Raw genomic sequence first — 18130 nt, 5'->3', positions numbered from 1 at the left:
TATCTTAAATATTTTGATATATAGTATGTTGTGTGTGGGTGTGTGTTGTGTGTGGTATATATTTATATAATATTATATATTATATATTATATTTGATTCTAGACTGCACTATTGATTCGTTGAATTTGGGTTACTCTGTAATGTTGATGATCGATGCTTTGCAGCACTGCTTAACACCAATTTGTGTCCTTATATAGTAAGAAACTTAGTATATAGATATTAGATCTTATTAGATAGATACTTAGATATGATATTAGATGATCATCTTATTTAATCTGTTTACACTTTAGAGGTTAGATAGGCTTTGTTATTCCATATCCTGTTTTGCATTTAAACAGCTTTACTCGTGTTGACACCTGAAATGCGAGTAAAATAATACATTTCAGACGGTGTGGTGTGTGTGTGTGTTGTGTGTGTGTGGTGTGTGTGTGTGTTGTGTGTGTGTGTGTGTGTGGTGGGTGGTGGTGTGTGTGTGGTGTGTGTGTGTGGGTTGAGTGTGTGTGGTGTGTGTGTGGGGTTTGTGTGTGTGTTGTGTGTGTGTGTGTGTGGGTGTGGTGTGCAAGACTGTGACGGGGTTGTTGTTTGGGCCTGAAATGTGTGTTCTAAAAGGTCCGTTGTCTCTGAAAAGATTACAGATGTGAAATGGGTCATTTTTTGACTGCAGTCTGGGATTAAACACATTTTACTCAAATATGCCAGAGGTTTGAAACAGAATAGAGATGTTTCAGGCTATAAAATGTATTATTTGCAATGCAGTGTCACATGCAACCTGTTGCTCTCTCTGTCTTTTTACACACACTCTCACTCTCTCACTCTCTCATTGCACTTGCTCTTCCTCAAAGCATCATGAAACACACACACACACACACCGTGAATGGTGCTTATGTTCCCCAAATGTCCCATTCTCTGGAAACGGGGGACATAACATCCTCCAGGTGGACACAGGAACACGGCGCCATCAATAACCCAGCTGCCTCTGAAGGCTGAGACACACAGGAGTGTGCACGCTCACGCACGTGCACGCCCGTGCACGCTCCTGTAACGACAGGAAGGAAGCAGGCTGGAGCCGTGACGCCTAACCAGCCCCCCCCCCCCCCCCGACCGTTTGAGGACAGGGACGCGTCACAGCCCGTTTGGAGCGCGTGTCTCTGCAAACGCAGGCCGGGCCTGCGAGAGCTCCACTCCTCAGGTATTTTGCTATCCCCCCCCCCCCCCCCCCAGAGGATGATATCTGAGGAGTTTTAATCTGGCTTCATGAATACGTGATGGATTATGGATTATAAAACACATAATAGATATGTCTAGATTTCCACAGAGAAGTGTAACAACTGACGTCGACTATGAAGAGCAACCGGTACATTTATTTTGGAAAACACTTGTCGCTATTGAGGTTTATTAACTATCAGAAATCAAAACCAGCAAAAGGTTGTCCGTGTTTTCTCACTTTTCCTCCATAGGTTCAGTTCTATTTTCTCATAATGACAAACGTGTCTTTGAGTTTACTTTTGTCCCTTTAAGGTCTTTCTGTAGATTGGAAAAGAGGAACAAAGGTTTGTCTTATCTTCGTTTTTCACATTTCTTCCTGTGTATTAATTAAAAACATTTAATATGTTGGTTTCCTTTTCTCTCTGATGTTGAGCGGGGTTGAAGTGGTTTGTTTGAAGAGCTGCTCTCCATGAACCTGTCTCCTTGGACCCAGCAGCTGTCAGCTGGGAGGATTTGTTAAAAACGTTGATGGAGATGCTACATCAAAGCGGAGCGCTGTGATGAACGCCCGTCGGCCAATCAGAATAGAGATGTATATGTTCATAGTACGTGTTAGATTGTGTGTGGCTGCTGTGATAAATCAACACGTGAATGCAACACGGTTTCGTGCTCTGAAGGCCGCCAGAGTCGTTCTTACAGCCGCCAGTTTGAGATGTTTTACATGAAGACACGTAGCGTAGCGTGCTACAACTACAGCAGGTTAAACAGTGTGTGACGGAGAAGTAAAGCTCGGAGACTCACCGTCGCTGCACAGCTGATCTCTGGGACACAGATTCTTCTCAAACAAACAACCTGCAGACAAACACAGAGAGATGGATTCACACTGAGAAGCATTCATCAAGAAGAGAAGCTGCTAACTCTCCTCACTCTTTTGGGTTCAGCGAACTAAGACTATATCACTTGGGAGGATTGTACAATGAGGATATGTTCTTAAAATTAAAGAATACAACAAATGAACGTACTTAAATAATTTAAGGTGCCGTGGTGCACGACAGAAACACACATTACTGCACTTTATATGTGGCACTTAGTAACAGACGTCACTTAAAACACATGTAAATCACATATGTCATAACGTATTCACCAAACTTCTAACAGCAATGTGAACCTGCTGTATTTTAATTAAGTTTGATAACAATAAGGTAAAACCACTGCTGAGTGAGGGACATATGAGGACGCAAAGGGACATATGAGGACGCAAAGGGACATGTGAGGAAGCAAAGGGACATATGAGGACGCAAAGGAACATATGAGGAAGCAAAGGGAAATATGAGGAAGCAAAGGGACATTTGAGGACGCAAAGGAACATATGAGGAAGCAAAGGGACATATAAGGACGCAAAGGCACAGGACATATGAGGATGCAAAGGGACATATAGGAACAAAGGGACATATGAGACGCAAAGGGACATTGAGGAACAAAGGGACATTATGGGACGCAAAGCATATGAGGAAGCAAGAGGACATATAGAGCCAAAGGAACATATGAGGAAGCAAAGGGACATATGAGGACGCAAAGGAACATATGAGGACGCAAAGGGAAATATGAGGAAGCAAAGGGACATATGAGGACGCAAAGGCACAGGACATATGAGGAAGCAAAGGGACATATGAGGAAGCAAAGAGACATATGAGGACACAAAGGGACATATGAGGACGCAAAGAGACATATGAGGAAGCAAAGGGACATATGAGGAAGCAAAGGGACATATGAGGACGCAAAGGGACATGTGAGGAAGCAAAGGAACATATGAAGAAGCAAAGAGACATATGAGAAAGCAAAGAGACATATGAGGAAGCAAAGAGATATATGAGAAAGCAAAGAGACATATGAAGAAGCAAAGGGACATATGAAGTAGCAAAGGGACATATGAGGACGCAAAGGGACATATGAGGTAGCAAAGGGACATATGAGGACGCAAAGAGACATATGAGGACGCAAAGGGACATATGAGGATGCAAAGGAACATATGAGGAAGCAAAGGGACATGTGAGGAAGCAAAGGGACATATGAGGACGCAAAGGAACATATGAGGAAGCAAAGGGACATGTGAGGAAGCAAAGGGACATATGAGGACGCAAAGGGACATATGAGGATGCAAAGGGACATATGAGGAAGCAAAGGGACATATGAGGAAGCATAGGGACATATGAGGAAGCAAAGGGACATATGAGGAAGCAAAGGGACATGTGAGGAAGCAAAGGGACATATGAGGAAGCAAAGGGACATATGAGGACGCAAAGGGACATATGAGGAAGCAAAGGAACATATGAGGATGCAAAGGGACACATGAGGACGTAAAGGGACAAATGTCAACGTCTGCTTTTGTGAAACCAAGTCAAGGCTAAATTGAGTCAGAATCCCGGCTTAATCCCTTATCTTGGTTTTGTGGACTCGTCCTCAGCTCAGACAGCTGCAGAGGACATACATGTTGTGTTGCTAAGTGATAGGACTACACACAAGTGTTACAGTTGACCTTTTCCCAGTCCTTGATCTGAGTGGAGGCAGTACAGGGCAGCAGATGTGAAGCCGCTCCCTCCATTCTGTGTATTCACGTCTGTTTGCGTTGTGCTGTCATTAAGGATTTGTGTGATAACGTGTGTTATTCTCGCCAGTTAAGGACACACACCTCGCCCTGCAGTACAACCTGTCCTTCCTTTCATCTCAGCTCTTTGAGAAGACCTCCACTTCCATTTTAAACTACTGTTCCCGCTCTCTTGTGATGTCAGAGACCTCAAAAGCAGCACTGGGACATCCCTAATGTTGGTGGGGACAAATCACCCCTTATTAAGGCATTTTTGTCTGTGACGCTGCCCCCGATTAGTGATGTCACAGTCCACTTTTTAATCCTCATGTGGTCCTCGGGTCAAATTTGACCCATTTTCAGTTTTTTAATGATAAAAATGGACGTTCGAAATAAGCCCTGAAAATGTCAACGTTATAAATATCAAATAACTTTGGAAAAAACGTTGAAAAAAGCACCCACAACATTGAAAAAGTGACAAAAATGTCGGAAAAAGCGGTGATAGTGTTTCATGTTTCAGGGTTGACGGGAGGACAACACAAGGGTTAAGGAGACTTATGTCCCCTTCTCCTATAATAGCATGAAGAAGAGCGTGGAAACAATAATTAAAACGGAAATAAATACAAACAGACTCAATTACAGGCGAGAAAATAAGACTTCCGACGTGCAGAAACCAGAACGTCTTTCAGAAAAACCTGACAGGATTTCCCTTCTCTGTCCAAGCGTCTCCTGATGCTTTCAGCCAATCAAATCTGGGTTTTCTTTTACCTGACATCTACAAAAAGTCAGACACCGCATCGACGACACGACACATACTGTATCAGAGAAGGAATTTCTATCAAAAGGCGGGAAATGGAGGTTCAGCTAAACATAGAGCGAAGAGATTCTCCATCCCTCCCTCCGCCCGTCGCCTCCTCCGTCCAAACTCCACATGATGACTAATCTCTGTCCTCTCTCCTCCACCCACACACCTCTCCCGTCTTATCTCTCTGTCCCTGTCCTCTCTCTTCATGTCTCTTCTAATGTCTAGGAGATCATCATCTCGTTAAACCCGTCCTGTGACTGTCCATCACTGTCGCCACTGACACTCAATCAGCTCCTCTAACGCACATTAACACACAATTAGGAGACATTTCACAACAGATTGGGAATCTAATGAGAAGAATAATGGGCTGTATCAAAATCAAAATCAAAAGGAAAAGGACACATTATGCAAAAAATAGTCAGTGACACAGAAAGGAAACTTATTATATAGAAGTAAAGTTGCAAAGATGAATCAATTAGTTGTCAATTATTAAATTAATCACCAACTATTTGGATAATCGAGCGGTTTGAGTAATATTTTATGAAAAAAACGTGAAGAATTCTCTGATTCCAGCTTCTTAAATGTGAATATTTTCTAATTTCTTCTCTCCTCTGTGACACTAAACGGAATAATTTTGAGTTGTGGACAAACCAAGACATTTGAGGACGTCGTCTTGGGCTTTTTGGGAACTTTGATTGACCTTTTGGCATTATTTTTGGACATTTGAAAGACCAATCAACTAATCAGATTAATAGACAATCATATAATCATGAGTTGCAGCTCTACACACAACTTAGAATATTCTTTCCCTATTCTTTAAGAAAATAAGACGGACTCAATCAGAGAGAGATATCTGACGTAAAGTTGATTTAGCAGCAGTGAAACGCTTTTTAATACACAGAGTCGTACTGTTTGATTCAATTTTCCCAGAATCCCTTGGACCTGGCTGGACTCAGAGCCAGTGGTCTGGGGCTTCAGGCAGCAGCAGGTCTTTACAGTCCTCAGGGGAAACTCCTCCAGCTCCTCTCTCCCTGCTTCACTCACTAACGTCTGTCTCCAACTAGAACTAATCAGAGAGAGAGAGAGAGAGAGAGAGAGAGAGAGAGAGAGAGAGAGAGAGAGTACAGCACCAGCTCCATCTTGTTTCATGAGAAGGTGTGGCTCTGTCTGAGCAGGCTCTCGGCCAACAGGATTAAAGCAGGAGGACTACGTGTCCTCACATCATTTCTAATAGGAGACATTAGGAGACATTTTGGAGGGTTCACATGAATCATCACGTCCTGTTCAGACCAGTTACTCAAGACCGCAACTCAAACACAAAAGCAAAACATCAGCTCGTAAAAGCCGAGGAATCTGAGTCTGGAGAGGATTTTAAAAAAAGTATATGATCTAATACAGTGATTAAAAAACAGAAATCTAGGCGGCATCATGTTTCGTTGGGAATAGTAAATATGTGTGACCTCTTGTTTGCAAATAATCCTGATTTTATTGAGACTCTGGAGTTTCCATCCCAACTCAGAGTAGCAGTTAATTTCTTTTAATCCTAACCAGGGAAACATAACCTCACCCAGAGTTTCAGTTCCCTAAACTTAACCACAGCTCAAACATCCACGTGGCTGATCAGAAAATCTCAAACTGCTCGTTTCAGGCCTGAGAACCCGTCGCAACACTTCAACAAAACGAGGAGCTGCGGTATCTTTAAGGCTGGCAGGATGACTCACATCATCCCCCTGTGGCAGATAGAGCACGGGAACAGATTTTCTGAAGAAATTTGAGCTCAACATGTATAACTATAACAAATAAACACAACGTGGAGAGAATACCACTCCAGTTTTCAGGTTTTCTTGTTTGCTGACAGCATTAAAAACACAGTATTGGTCCAGTGTGCTTTATGTGGATAAATTAAATAAATCAGAATGAGTCATCATGAACTCTAGCCTCCCATCATCATCAGTGTCTCTGTGTCTTTGCTTTTATCGTCCATTATCTGCCAGTGTCATTTTCATAATGGCGCTGCTGGCATCTACGGCGGCGGCTGCTGTGTGAGCGTGAGCTCGTCCTCCGGGCTGACGGAGGATATTTAAGGTGGGATGAGTCAGACACCGAGCACAGTATAACCTGCACGGTGTGGCAGAGTGGCAGCGAGGCTGCAACCCTCCTCACCTCCGTCAACCTTTAAACCTTTAAACCTTTACCTTCATCCCGCTTAACATGCATCACTCTGACTGGAGCTCACCACACGCAGTATTTCAAGGATATGTCGGCCCATATTCTGTATTTTTCTTCTTGTTGATACCATAAAAAAGTGATTTATCTTCTTCCACAGTGCCATGATAATACACATACTAGTCTGCATGCCAGCTCTGTCTTCACAGCGCTGTGGAGGAAGGTCTGGCTACACCACAGATGCATTCTGGGTTGTTTGCGTTTCTTTAAACCAGTCACAATCGTCTCACTGAAAATGGTTTTCCTTTTTAAATTATATTTAGGCTACAGGCGAAACGTTCAACTGGTGATCGCTGTCCGTGGTGCTGAAACAATCTGACTGTTCGCTGTCCTCAGGGACTGATCCCTGTCTTCAGGGACTGATCCCTGTCTTCAGGGACTGATCCCTGTCCATGGTGCTGAAACACTCTGACTGGTCACTGTCCTCAGGGACTGATCCCTGTCTTCAAGGACTGATCCCTGTCCTCAGGGACTGATCCCTGTCCGTGGTGCTGAAACACTCTGACTGATCCCTGTCTTCAGGGACTGATCCCTGTCTTCAGGGACTGATCCCTGTCCATGGTGCTGAAACACTCTGACTGGTCACTGTCCTCAGGGACTGATCCCTGTCTTCAGGGACTGATCACTGTCCATTGCGCTGAAGCACTCTGACTGTTCGCTGTCCTCAAGGACTGATCCCTGTCCTCAGGGACTGATCCCTGTCCGTGGTGCTGAAACACTCTGACTGTTCGCTGTCCTCAGGGACCGATCACTGTCCTCAGGGACTGATCCCTGTCCATGGTGCTGAAACACTCTGTTCACTGTCCTCAGGGACTGATCCCTGTCCTCAGGGACGGATCCCTGTCCATGGTGCTGAAACACTGACTGTTCGCTGTCCTCAGGGACTGATCCCTGCCTTCAAGGACTGATCCCTGTCCTCAGGGACTGATCCCTGTCCATGGTGCTGAAACACTCTGACTGTTCACTGTCCTCAGGGACTGATCCCTGTCCTCAGGGACGGATCCCTGCCCGTGGTGCTGAAACACCCAGACTGATCACTGTCCGTGGACCTGAAACACCCAGACTGATCACTGTCCATGGTGCTGATCCCTGTCCGTGGTCCTGAAAAACTTAGGCCACGTTCAGCCACGGCAAAACATAGCAACACGGGTGAGAGGTGTTTGCAAGCGCTTTGCCTTTTTATTACATCCAGTTTACATACACCTCCCTGCTGATTGGCTATGTGTGACACACCCACAAAACGAGAGGAAACTAAACTCAAAGCCGTTTTACACCGTTCTGAGGAAACGTGTCGTTCAACCAGGAATAGTTCACACTGTTTTGAGATTGAACGTGCCCGTAGACGGTTCACTATCACTGGTGCTGAAACACCACTGTTTGGTATCCATGGTACCAAACATGATCCTCTCATTAGCTACAGGAAGTACTGCCAACGAGTTGTTTTAACAGAAAAAAGCCAAATTATTTGCAATATTAAAGGCCCACCTGCATCCCCGTTTCAGTTCCAATAAGATAAAGGTTTCACGGATTTCTTCTGATTGATATCATAAATTACATTATTGTTTTGTTTCTTAGTCGGTGAATGCTTGTCAAATGATTTGATCTGAATGTGTCATTTTGCCAATAAGGATTAGATCACATTTATGTTAATCCAAATATAAAAAACAACAACAGAAAAGCACCTGTGAAATGCCTTCATATGAACACAGTATATAAGTCTTATATATATAAGTAGTATATAGTATAAGTAGCCTGTATTTGTACTGATTTCTTTAAAAGTGTCCACTATTCTTTGGGTAAATATATCATTAGATGACTTTCTATTATCTGATCTTATATTGGCTCAAGACAAATCAAAGCATTTCTCTCTCTGTCTCTCTCTCTCTCTCTCTCTCTCTCTCTCCCTGTCTCTTCTGCTGTTTGCTTGGGTGTTTGTTGTTGTCGTTACAGACTGAACAAAACATGCGAGCTGACCCACGGTCACAGCCTTTGCGTCAATGACGCAATTTAGCGCCTGTGTACCCAGATCGGAGGCGGACGAGCCGAGCAGAACAGGAAATGCAACACATACAGGATGACATCCGGCAGCTGAGATTGATCTGTATATGTACTACGCCACAATGAAACTTAGTTTTATATAAATATCCACAGATTGGGATTATGATTATACAAATGATTCCCTGTATTATTTAGTTAACACTCGAGTTTAGTACAGAACACATGGGACGACCGGGCAACTTAAAGCCATCATTTCCTGCTGCATAATTAAAAGAAATACAACAATCTCCTAGGAGAAACTGTAGATTATATAATACCCTTTTATAAAGATAAACACACGGCAACATAAAGTGATACGAGGTCACTCATAATAAACTCTGCAAGAGGGACTTGTCGTGATTTACGCGCCGCTCAGATGGATGCAGCGAGTTCGTTAAAACGGGAAGTGCACCCCCATCGCTGTTATCTGACGGGTCTTACCATGTCGGCCGGCCGCGCGGACACGGCACGACGCCGTGAGGAGGAGGCACAGAGCTGCCCAGAGCCGCGGAGACCTCATGGTACATCCAACATCCACCGGAGCGAGGAGGGAGGGAGGGCGGCCGCTGCTGCTGCGGAGGCGGAGGCGCTTCTAGCAGCTCTCCATCTCTGAGGCTGCTGCACGGGTCTGATGGAGAGGAAGTGAGGGAACATGAGTGTGTGTGTATGTGAGAGAGAGAGAGAGAGAGAGAGAGAGAGAGAGAGAGAGAGAGAGAGAGAGATGGGTTGGTTGGTTAGAAAACTAGGACCACAGGATGCGCCACACTGGGAGAAATATTTCCAGACTGGAGGTGAGCAAACAGACGCCTTCAGATGCTTTACTGACAAGTAACAAGTAAAAGTCCTTCAATCAAAACCAAAACGTGTAGGATTAAAACAGCCCACGTGGCGGATGGAGGATGTTATGATTCATGCAGGCTGGTGGACGTGGAGCTAATTTCTGCAACAGTTTGATGGAGCATGTCGTCTACATCTAAACTGTTTCATACGTTTGTCTTGTGGGTTCATTTTCTTGCAGTTTGTGCTGCAACTTTATTCCCAGTTTGTTATATTAAAGCTACAAGTGCTACTGCTCTTATTTAGGCTGTTTATTAGACTAATACAGACCCTTTGATTACTTCTATTAACATTAACACGTACGCTACTTTGTGTGTTTGTTACTAACGAGGATCAAAATGTGTCAAAAGGTCTGAAAACAACATAAAAGAGTCACCTCTAAGTGGTGAGATTTATGTTTTATTCCTTATTAACTTTGATTTCAGGTTAAAGTCAGCTGAACAGCACCGCATCATCAAACAAATGGTGGATGGAAAGATTGAATATGTAGTTATCAGAAGGACAAAGAGGACTTTTCTGCCCCTTAGGTGAAGACGTTCAGATAAATAGCATCACAGCACTCTAATATCATGGTGGTTGCATCTGATTACCTTTAAAATGTACAATACCGGTCAAAAGTTTGGGGACACTTACAAATGTCAATTCCACTCCATCATCAACACCTCGGACAGTATCAACCCAGTTAACTCAGTTTGTATTTACTGCAGCGTTGCGGGTTGTTTCAGAAGATTTGTTTCTAATAAACAGGCTGTATGACTAACTAGCTGTTATTTTACCCACTTCTTCCTGAGATACACAAGGTGACAAAGCTTTAAGTTGTGGAAACAGGCGTTACTTGCAGTGTGGAGGAGCTCCTTGCAGGCTGCATCATGACTGGTTCATCTAGACGAGAAGTCCATCTTATTCTGAAAGGAAACAACCATCCAGACACTTCCTGGCAAAGCAGCACATCTGAGGTTTTATTAAAACTTAAAACAGCTTCTCCTGCCTTCCACACTTACTGCCCTTTGTTTATGAACCCAATGAGAAAATCCGACAGAAAGAGGAGAGAACACCAACCTTTCAGCCTTTTATTATTTTCTAAACAATTTCAGTTAATAAGAAAGATCAAGAAGTGCTTGAGTATTGCTTTCTTTATCAGAGGTGTGATCACAGCATACTGGGCTCTATTACAGACATCCGTCTACCACTGGGAAATCACTTTTTAAGAAACGATTGTCATTTTCAACATTAAAACGATGACATTTTATGCTTTTTATACAATTTCAAATGTTGATATTCTGTATCAGCCTGAGTTGGAGTAACATGTTGAAAATGACACCCTTAGTTTCCATCAGTTTCCATCAGTTTGGGGGTTCCTCCCGTCTCTAGTCGACAACCAGCGTGCTCCTCACTGAGGGGAACAGCTCGAAGAAACCCTGCAGGGGGGAGGAGACAGGAAGTGGGAGCGGGGTTTAAAAAATACTCAAGAGAAAGGAAAGAAAATGGAAAATACTGCAGGGGATGAAAGAGATAATGACCTCAATATAAAATCAAATGTTGAAAACAAGTAAGTTGTGACTACATTTACACACATTTAATTCCTGAATTACTCAAAACGCACACATGACCACATGGTGTTGATGTTCCTCCCTCATGCAGAACCCATTCAACAAATATAGATATTTTACATCTATGTATATTTGCAGGAAGTGACTCATACACTGTGCAGGAAAGGTTCAGGAGCGAGTGCAAATGCACCCCTTAAAGAGCTTCAATATACCAACACAACAATATACCAGCTTATTATAAAAAATATCCATCACAATTTCTCAGATCCCAGGTTTACAGATTCAGTTTAGGATGATTTAAAACAAGGAAAAGCTGCAAGTCCTCACATTTGAGAAGCTGGAACTGCATTTTTAACCCTTGTGTTTGTCTTCCCATCAACCATGGTCACTTTTACATTTACTTTATCGTCACTTTTTCAATGTTGCGGGTGCTTTTTTTGACGTTTTTTGTGTTTTTCATGTTCAGCGGCCCATTTTTGTGACAAAAAAAATAAATAAAGTAACTGAAAATGGGTCAATTTGACCCAAGGACAACATGAGGGTAAAAAACTATAATTATTGTGACGACTATTTTCTTATTTTGTATTGACTTGAGCTGTAAGAGACGCGTGGATTCAACTCTTTGGTCATTTTCTATACGAGTTACATCAAACACCAGTAGGCTAAACCCAAAACGACGGCTTTATGAAGAAGTCATCGCTCCCAAAAACTAGATGTCTGTTCCACAGAAGGAGGGTACCTTGAAGAGGGTGGTGCTCTGCAGGACGCTGGAGGTGCAGCACATCTCCCTGATGGAGTGCATGGAGAGCTGCGGCGCCCCGATGTCCACCACGGGGACGCCGAGGCGGGCCGCCAGGATGGGTCCGATGGTGGTTCCACAGGGACTGTCGTTCCGGACCATCACGTCCTGCAGGGGGAAGGAGCTCAGGTCAAACTGCAGGAAAAAGGGTGGTTTGTATGTGGCAGATCAGCCGGTCTGCCCCCTAGTGGCCGTTAGGAGGCGCTGCAACGTCTCCAAATCAATCAGCTGTTTCCGGTCTGCAACAGGGCTAAAGGGGGCAGGGAGAACCTGTTGCATGCTGGGACTTGTGTATTAATGGGACCATGTCAATGTGTCATGGTCAGAAATCCACGAGCCAGAAATATTTTCATTTTTCTGACTTAGGAGTTTATAAAGGAAAAAAAAAAAAAAAAAAAAAAATCACACATCCAACAATGATTGCAGTTTGGAAATATGACATCAGACTCGAAAAAAAGGAAAATCCCGTGGTCTGATCTCAGGAGTTTGTCAAAAATCTCTGCCAAGGTTCAGTATTTATATAAAAGGCACACAGGAATCACAAGCAATCAGCACAGTTATCCTTTAATTATCTTAAAATCTAACATTACAACCCTGGATTTTACTTTTTCTTACCCTTGTGTTGTCTTCCTGTCAACCATGAAAAAAAAGTCATCGCTTTTTCTGACTTTTTTGTCACTTTTTCAATGTCGTGGGAGCTTTTTTAAAAAGTTTTTTCCAAAGTTATTTGATATTTCAAATGTTGACATGTTCAGCTTTTTTTCCAAACGCCCATTTTTTGTGTTAAAAAAAAACTGAAAACGGGTCAAATTTGACTTTTAAGCTTTTAATAGTCTCTGTTTCTAATTTTACTTGCTCTGATTTTACACGTCTGTATGTAGCAGTGTTCCTTTAAGAGATTAAAATAAGAACTAAAATAAATAATAATGATAAATGCATCTTCTGCAACACAAAACGCTTCTTTCATTTGACAATAAAGACTCAGAAGGAAATTAACTCACATTCCTCCAAACATCTCATTCTCAATAAGACAAGAAACCATTAATGTACTGCTGCATGGTTTCGGGACACGACTGTTTATTAAAAGACACATTTAATTTAATTTAATTAAATTAACTTATTTAAAACGCAGCTGAAGCTGCTCAGGCGACGCAAAACAACCTTTCTCGGCTCTTTATCTCCATCTCGGAGGGAAATCGGAGGTTTGGTTGTGCGGCAGTGGGAAAGGATAACGTGTGATTTAAATTTAAATTAAATAAATGAACGTCTGAACGTGTTAATGTGCGTACGCATCGGCCGTCTTTCGCCCTCTTCGGCTTCAGTTTTGCCGATTCTTCTTCTTCATCTTTTTATTTGTCACCCCTTTGCCAAATGATTTGTGAGGTATTTGATGTGTGTTTTCCACGACTAGATGTTTTAATTCTAATTAATTTTAATTATATTCGCCACGTTATTCTGAAGCGTGTAGGCAGTACGGAAAATATGAGCTCATGAATATTGATGAAGAACAATCTTAACTCTGTAAATCCACATGTTTTCAGTCCTTCCACATCTGGAAATCAACAGCCCTGCGTCTGTTTCTCACATTTAGTTATCGTCTTTTCCTCTGAGTCGATCAGGAGCCGCCCGGCATGTTGCTAGGAGATCTGCCGAGTGACACCCTCAAACACCATCGTGGCACAGGCACAAGGCGCACCAAGCGCGCGCAGCACATCACCCACACTACACATCATCCCACACACACAAACACGCACACACACAGCAACACACACACTACACACCACGACACACACACACCACAAGCAACACACACACAACGACACACCACACACACAACACACACACACACACACACACACCACACCACCACACACCACACAACACACAACACACTACACACACACAACACACACACCCACACACCCACACACACACACAACACACACACACACACATACACACACCCAACACACACACCACTACACACACGCGCACACAGCACACTAGACATACACACGACAAGCACTCACAGCACACACAACACACAAACCAACACACACACAATACACACAAAACAACCCAACACACACCCTACACGTACAAAGAACCCCACACAAGACACACTTCCCACACACAATGTACACACACACACACACGACACAGCAAGCACAACACCCAGCCACACCTGACGTACACACACACAAACTGACAGCCCGCAACGCAACACCTACCCAGAGGCACCCTACAACACCCAACGCTCAACACACACAGCGGACACACCCCCACAACACCACACCACATCAGACACACACCACAGTTAATCTTACCCAGCTACAAATACACACACTCGCACACACGACACACAAAACACCCCAAGACCATAAGACAACACCCACACACACACACAATCTCCTAGCAAAGACACCCAGGTCCACACCCCACACTCAGCAAAGTACACCTACACACTACCCCCCCCTACACACACGGACTCAAATATACACACGACACACACACACCACCCGACAGCAATTCAACACACACTACACACACACACACACAGACACACACACTACACTCGCAACACTATGAAACTACACAAACACCTCATTCACACACACACACCCACCCACATTCAACACACACCACACTGTCCACCATCATTCTCAAGCAGCACCGAGCGTACACACACACACACACAACACACAGCACTACCGCCAGACGGCACACGCAGCGACGTCGGCTTGCGCCTGCTTCTGCACGCCCTCTTCTCACCACGTACTCCGTTACGCGGTGTGCGTAACGCTGGTTCTGTTTGAACTTGATCACTGTGCAGCCTGGAGAGTAAAATTTATATATTATATCTATATTTATATACATAATAAATATATATTATTATCAATTACATGTATATTTATGTATATATAATATATATATATATATATCTATATATATGAGTATGCTATATAAATAAATTACATGGATATTTATGTGTTATTATCTATATATATTATATAATATCTAAACTAAATAATTACAGTTTGATAGAATTACGATTGTATGTTAATATATTCATCTGACAGGATGTAAAATAAATAAATAAATAAATAAATAAATAAATAAATAAATGCACGTTTTGATGATTTATTTCCACGATTGATTTGAGCTTTTTTTTCTTTAAGAAACCAAAAATGTGATTTAGTTCTCATCAAAAGGCCCAAATTAAATTATAATTCTCATTTGAACAGGAATTTAAAGACCAAGTCTTTGGATTCGTGAAGAAAAACCGAAGAATATTCAGCAAACGTTATGTTTAAATAATTTATAAAATAGGCAGCCCGAGTAACTGACTCGTTGCCAAATGTCTTTAAATCGGCTTAAATCTAAATTATTAAAATACACTGTGTGTGTTTTGTCCTTTTTAAAATTGAATAAATTAGGAAATGTCTTCACCTTGTGGAAGGCGGGACGATGGTTCTCCTCATGCTTCTCCCTGAGAAAATCAGACATTTGAGTAGAAAAAGAAATTAAAAACAAAAGAATCAACTCTCAGCCAAATTCTCTACAGCTGAATTAAAAATCTATAAAATATCGAGATGTTATGTCAAATTAAACATTTTCTCCTAAATATTTTAAATGCAATCTGTCACCATTTAATGTCCCAATAACTATGAACAGATACGTGGAAGGAGACAGGATATTTTTTTAAATTATATACATTTTGATTTATTCTCCAGGTTTGCGTCTGTCTTTAAAAAGGTAATTTAAGAAATGCATTTTTAAAAACGTGTGCAGATTAATTAGTTATTGGAGAAATCGATTTCTTTCTGCCATTGCCCGTTGCCATTGGGTTTCAAACTCCACCTCTGAGATTAGCCAGATTACGTCTTAGACTTAGACGTCTCTTTATTGGTCCTTTTGGGATGAATCCCGCGAGGAAATTGAAAATTCCAGCAGCAGTTTTAGCAAGAAAAATAATAGATAAAAAAAGACAGAATAACAGTAAATGTAATAATAATAAAAATAAGAACGTTTGTCAAATAAAACACCAAAAAAAGACCATAAATTATCATCAAGGTGTCAGTGTTGAGTCCAGTGATAAAGTGACCAGGGATTAATGTAAGTCCAGGTGTGTGTGTGTGTGTGTGTGTGTGTGTGTGTGTGTGTGTTGTTTGTTTGGCTAGGTGGAACACATGAGCGGCACAGGTTGCTGTTGTGTGTGTGTGTGTGTGTGTGGCCTCAGGTGGACAAGAGCATGTGTGTGTGTGTGTGTTGTGTGTGTGTGTGGTGTCTGGCCTCAAGGTGGACAATGAGGGCCATTATGTGTGTTGTGTGTGTGTGGGTGTGTGGATGAGTGTGGGCTTGTTTGTTTGTCCTAGGGACACATGATGGCCATGTGTGTGTGTTGGGGTGTGTGTGTGTGTGTGGTGTGTGCCTGGCCTTCAGGTGGGACAAATGGAGGTCCATTGGTGTGTGGGTGTGTGTGTTGTGTGTGTGTGTGTGTGTGTGTGTTGTGTGTGGTGTCTGTTTGCCTCAGGTGGACACATGAGGCCATTGTGTGTGTGTGTGTGTGTGTGTGTGTGTGTGTGTGTGTGTCCTGGCCTCAGGTGGGACACATGATTGGCCATGTGTGTGTGTGTGTGTGTGTGTGTTGTGTTGTGTGTGTGTGTCTGTCCTAGGTGGACTACATGAGCATTGTGTGTGTGTGTGTGTGTGGTGTCCTGGTTGGTAAGACCAACATGGGCCTTGTTGTTGTGTGGGTGTGTGTGTCTGGCCGTCAGGTAGACACATGAGGGCCATTGTGTGTGGTGTGTGTGTGTGTGGTGTGTGTGTTGTGTGTGTGTGGTCTGACCAGGTGGACACATGAGGGCATTGTGTGTGTGTGTGTGTGTGTGTTGTGTCTGGCCGGTGAACCTGAGGGCTTTGTGTGTGCGTGTGTGTCGTGTGTGTGTTTGTCTGGCCACAGGTAACACATGGGGCCATGTGGTGGTGTGTGTGTGTGTGTGGTTGTGTGTGTGTCTGGCGCTCAGGTAGACACATAGGGCCATTGGTGTGTGTGTGTTTGTGTGTGTGTGTGTGTGGTGTGTGTGTGTGTGTGTTGTGTGTGTGTGTGTGTCTGGCCTCAGGTGGACCATGAGGGCCATTGTGTGTGTGTGTGTGTGTGTGTGTTGTGATGTGTTGTGTGTTGTGTGTGGTTTGGCCTCAGGTGACACTGAGGGGCCCATTATTGTGTGTGCTTGTGTGTGTGTTTGTTGTGTGTGTTGTGTGTGTGTGTGTTGTGTGTTAAACACTGAGAGGTAGTTGGGGTGCACGGCAGAGTGCGCCATGTCGGCGCTGATCATGAAGGAGAGCGTTTGCAGCTCTGCTGGAGAGGCGGTTGCGGTTGGAGGCGGAGGCGGAGAGGCGGGCTGAGGTGAGCTCCGTCAGGTGGACTGGGCTCCCCTGGGCGCTCTCGGACCCCACCTGCAGGACCCGAGACCACCAACACGCATTGCCTATAAAACTCAGACTAGTCATGAGGCTCCACCACGGTCTTTTCTTACCAAGTGACATGTGTAGTGAGACATGAACCATGACAACCACACACTGGTAGAACCAAATGATGTTGTTGGCAACTTTAGCACGTTGAGCATCCACACAGGTCTGGAGACCTCTTGCAGGTGTGTCTGGCTCTGGATCTGGGGAGTTGTATCTGGGCGTGGCTGGATCTGGGGAGTCTGGATCTGGGAGTCTGGATCTGGGCGGTCTGGATCTGGGGAGTCGGATTGGTGAGTCTGGATCTGTGGTTGGAGTCACCTGCTCCTTCCATGTCCTGCTCCACACCCTTTGCTACAATTCTCCCCCCCCCTGTCTGGTCTCTCTGTTCTCTCTCCTCTATGCTCTCTCTCTCTGTCCTTTTCTATCTGTCTCTCTCTCTTCTTCTTCTCGTCCTTTGTCTGTCCTTCTTGCTGTGTCTGTCTGTCTCTTCTCTGTCTGCGACCGTGCATCTGTCTCTCTCTCTCTGTCTGTCTGCTATCTGCTGTCTCTGTCTGTCTCTTCTCTGTCTGTCTGTCTGTTCTCTCTGTCTGTCTGTCTGCTGTCTGTCTGTC

At 43.6% G+C, this 18130-nt stretch overlaps 2 protein-coding genes across 2 annotated transcripts in view; both read right to left on the bottom strand.

The window, feature by feature from the left end:
- LOC116674175 (receptor-type tyrosine-protein phosphatase-like N) overlaps nucleotides 1-9558 on the bottom strand; it is a 36540-nt gene extending 26982 nt beyond the window's left edge. The window contains 2 exon segments of the mRNA XM_032506708.1: nucleotides 2008-2058; nucleotides 9300-9558. Coding sequence (XP_032362599.1) covers nucleotides 2008-2058; nucleotides 9300-9378 — 130 coding nt within the window. The 5' untranslated portion in view covers nucleotides 9379-9558.
- Nucleotides 9559-10751: 1193 nt separating this feature from the next.
- dnpep (aspartyl aminopeptidase) overlaps nucleotides 10752-18130 on the bottom strand; it is a 21537-nt gene continuing 14158 nt past the window's right edge. Inside the window, 6 exon segments of the mRNA XM_032506206.1 lie at nucleotides 10752-11113; nucleotides 11985-12168; nucleotides 14058-14069; nucleotides 14806-14875; nucleotides 15494-15530; nucleotides 17333-17406. Coding sequence (XP_032362097.1) covers nucleotides 11063-11113; nucleotides 11985-12168; nucleotides 14058-14069; nucleotides 14806-14875; nucleotides 15494-15530; nucleotides 17333-17406 — 428 coding nt within the window. The 3' untranslated portion in view covers nucleotides 10752-11062.

Source organism: Etheostoma spectabile, chromosome 24 (genome assembly GCF_008692095.1).
Source record: "Etheostoma spectabile isolate EspeVRDwgs_2016 chromosome 24, UIUC_Espe_1.0, whole genome shotgun sequence".
Taxonomy (NCBI): domain Eukaryota; kingdom Metazoa; phylum Chordata; class Actinopteri; order Perciformes; family Percidae; genus Etheostoma; species Etheostoma spectabile.
This window is presented reverse-complemented; position numbering and strand designations above follow the sequence as displayed.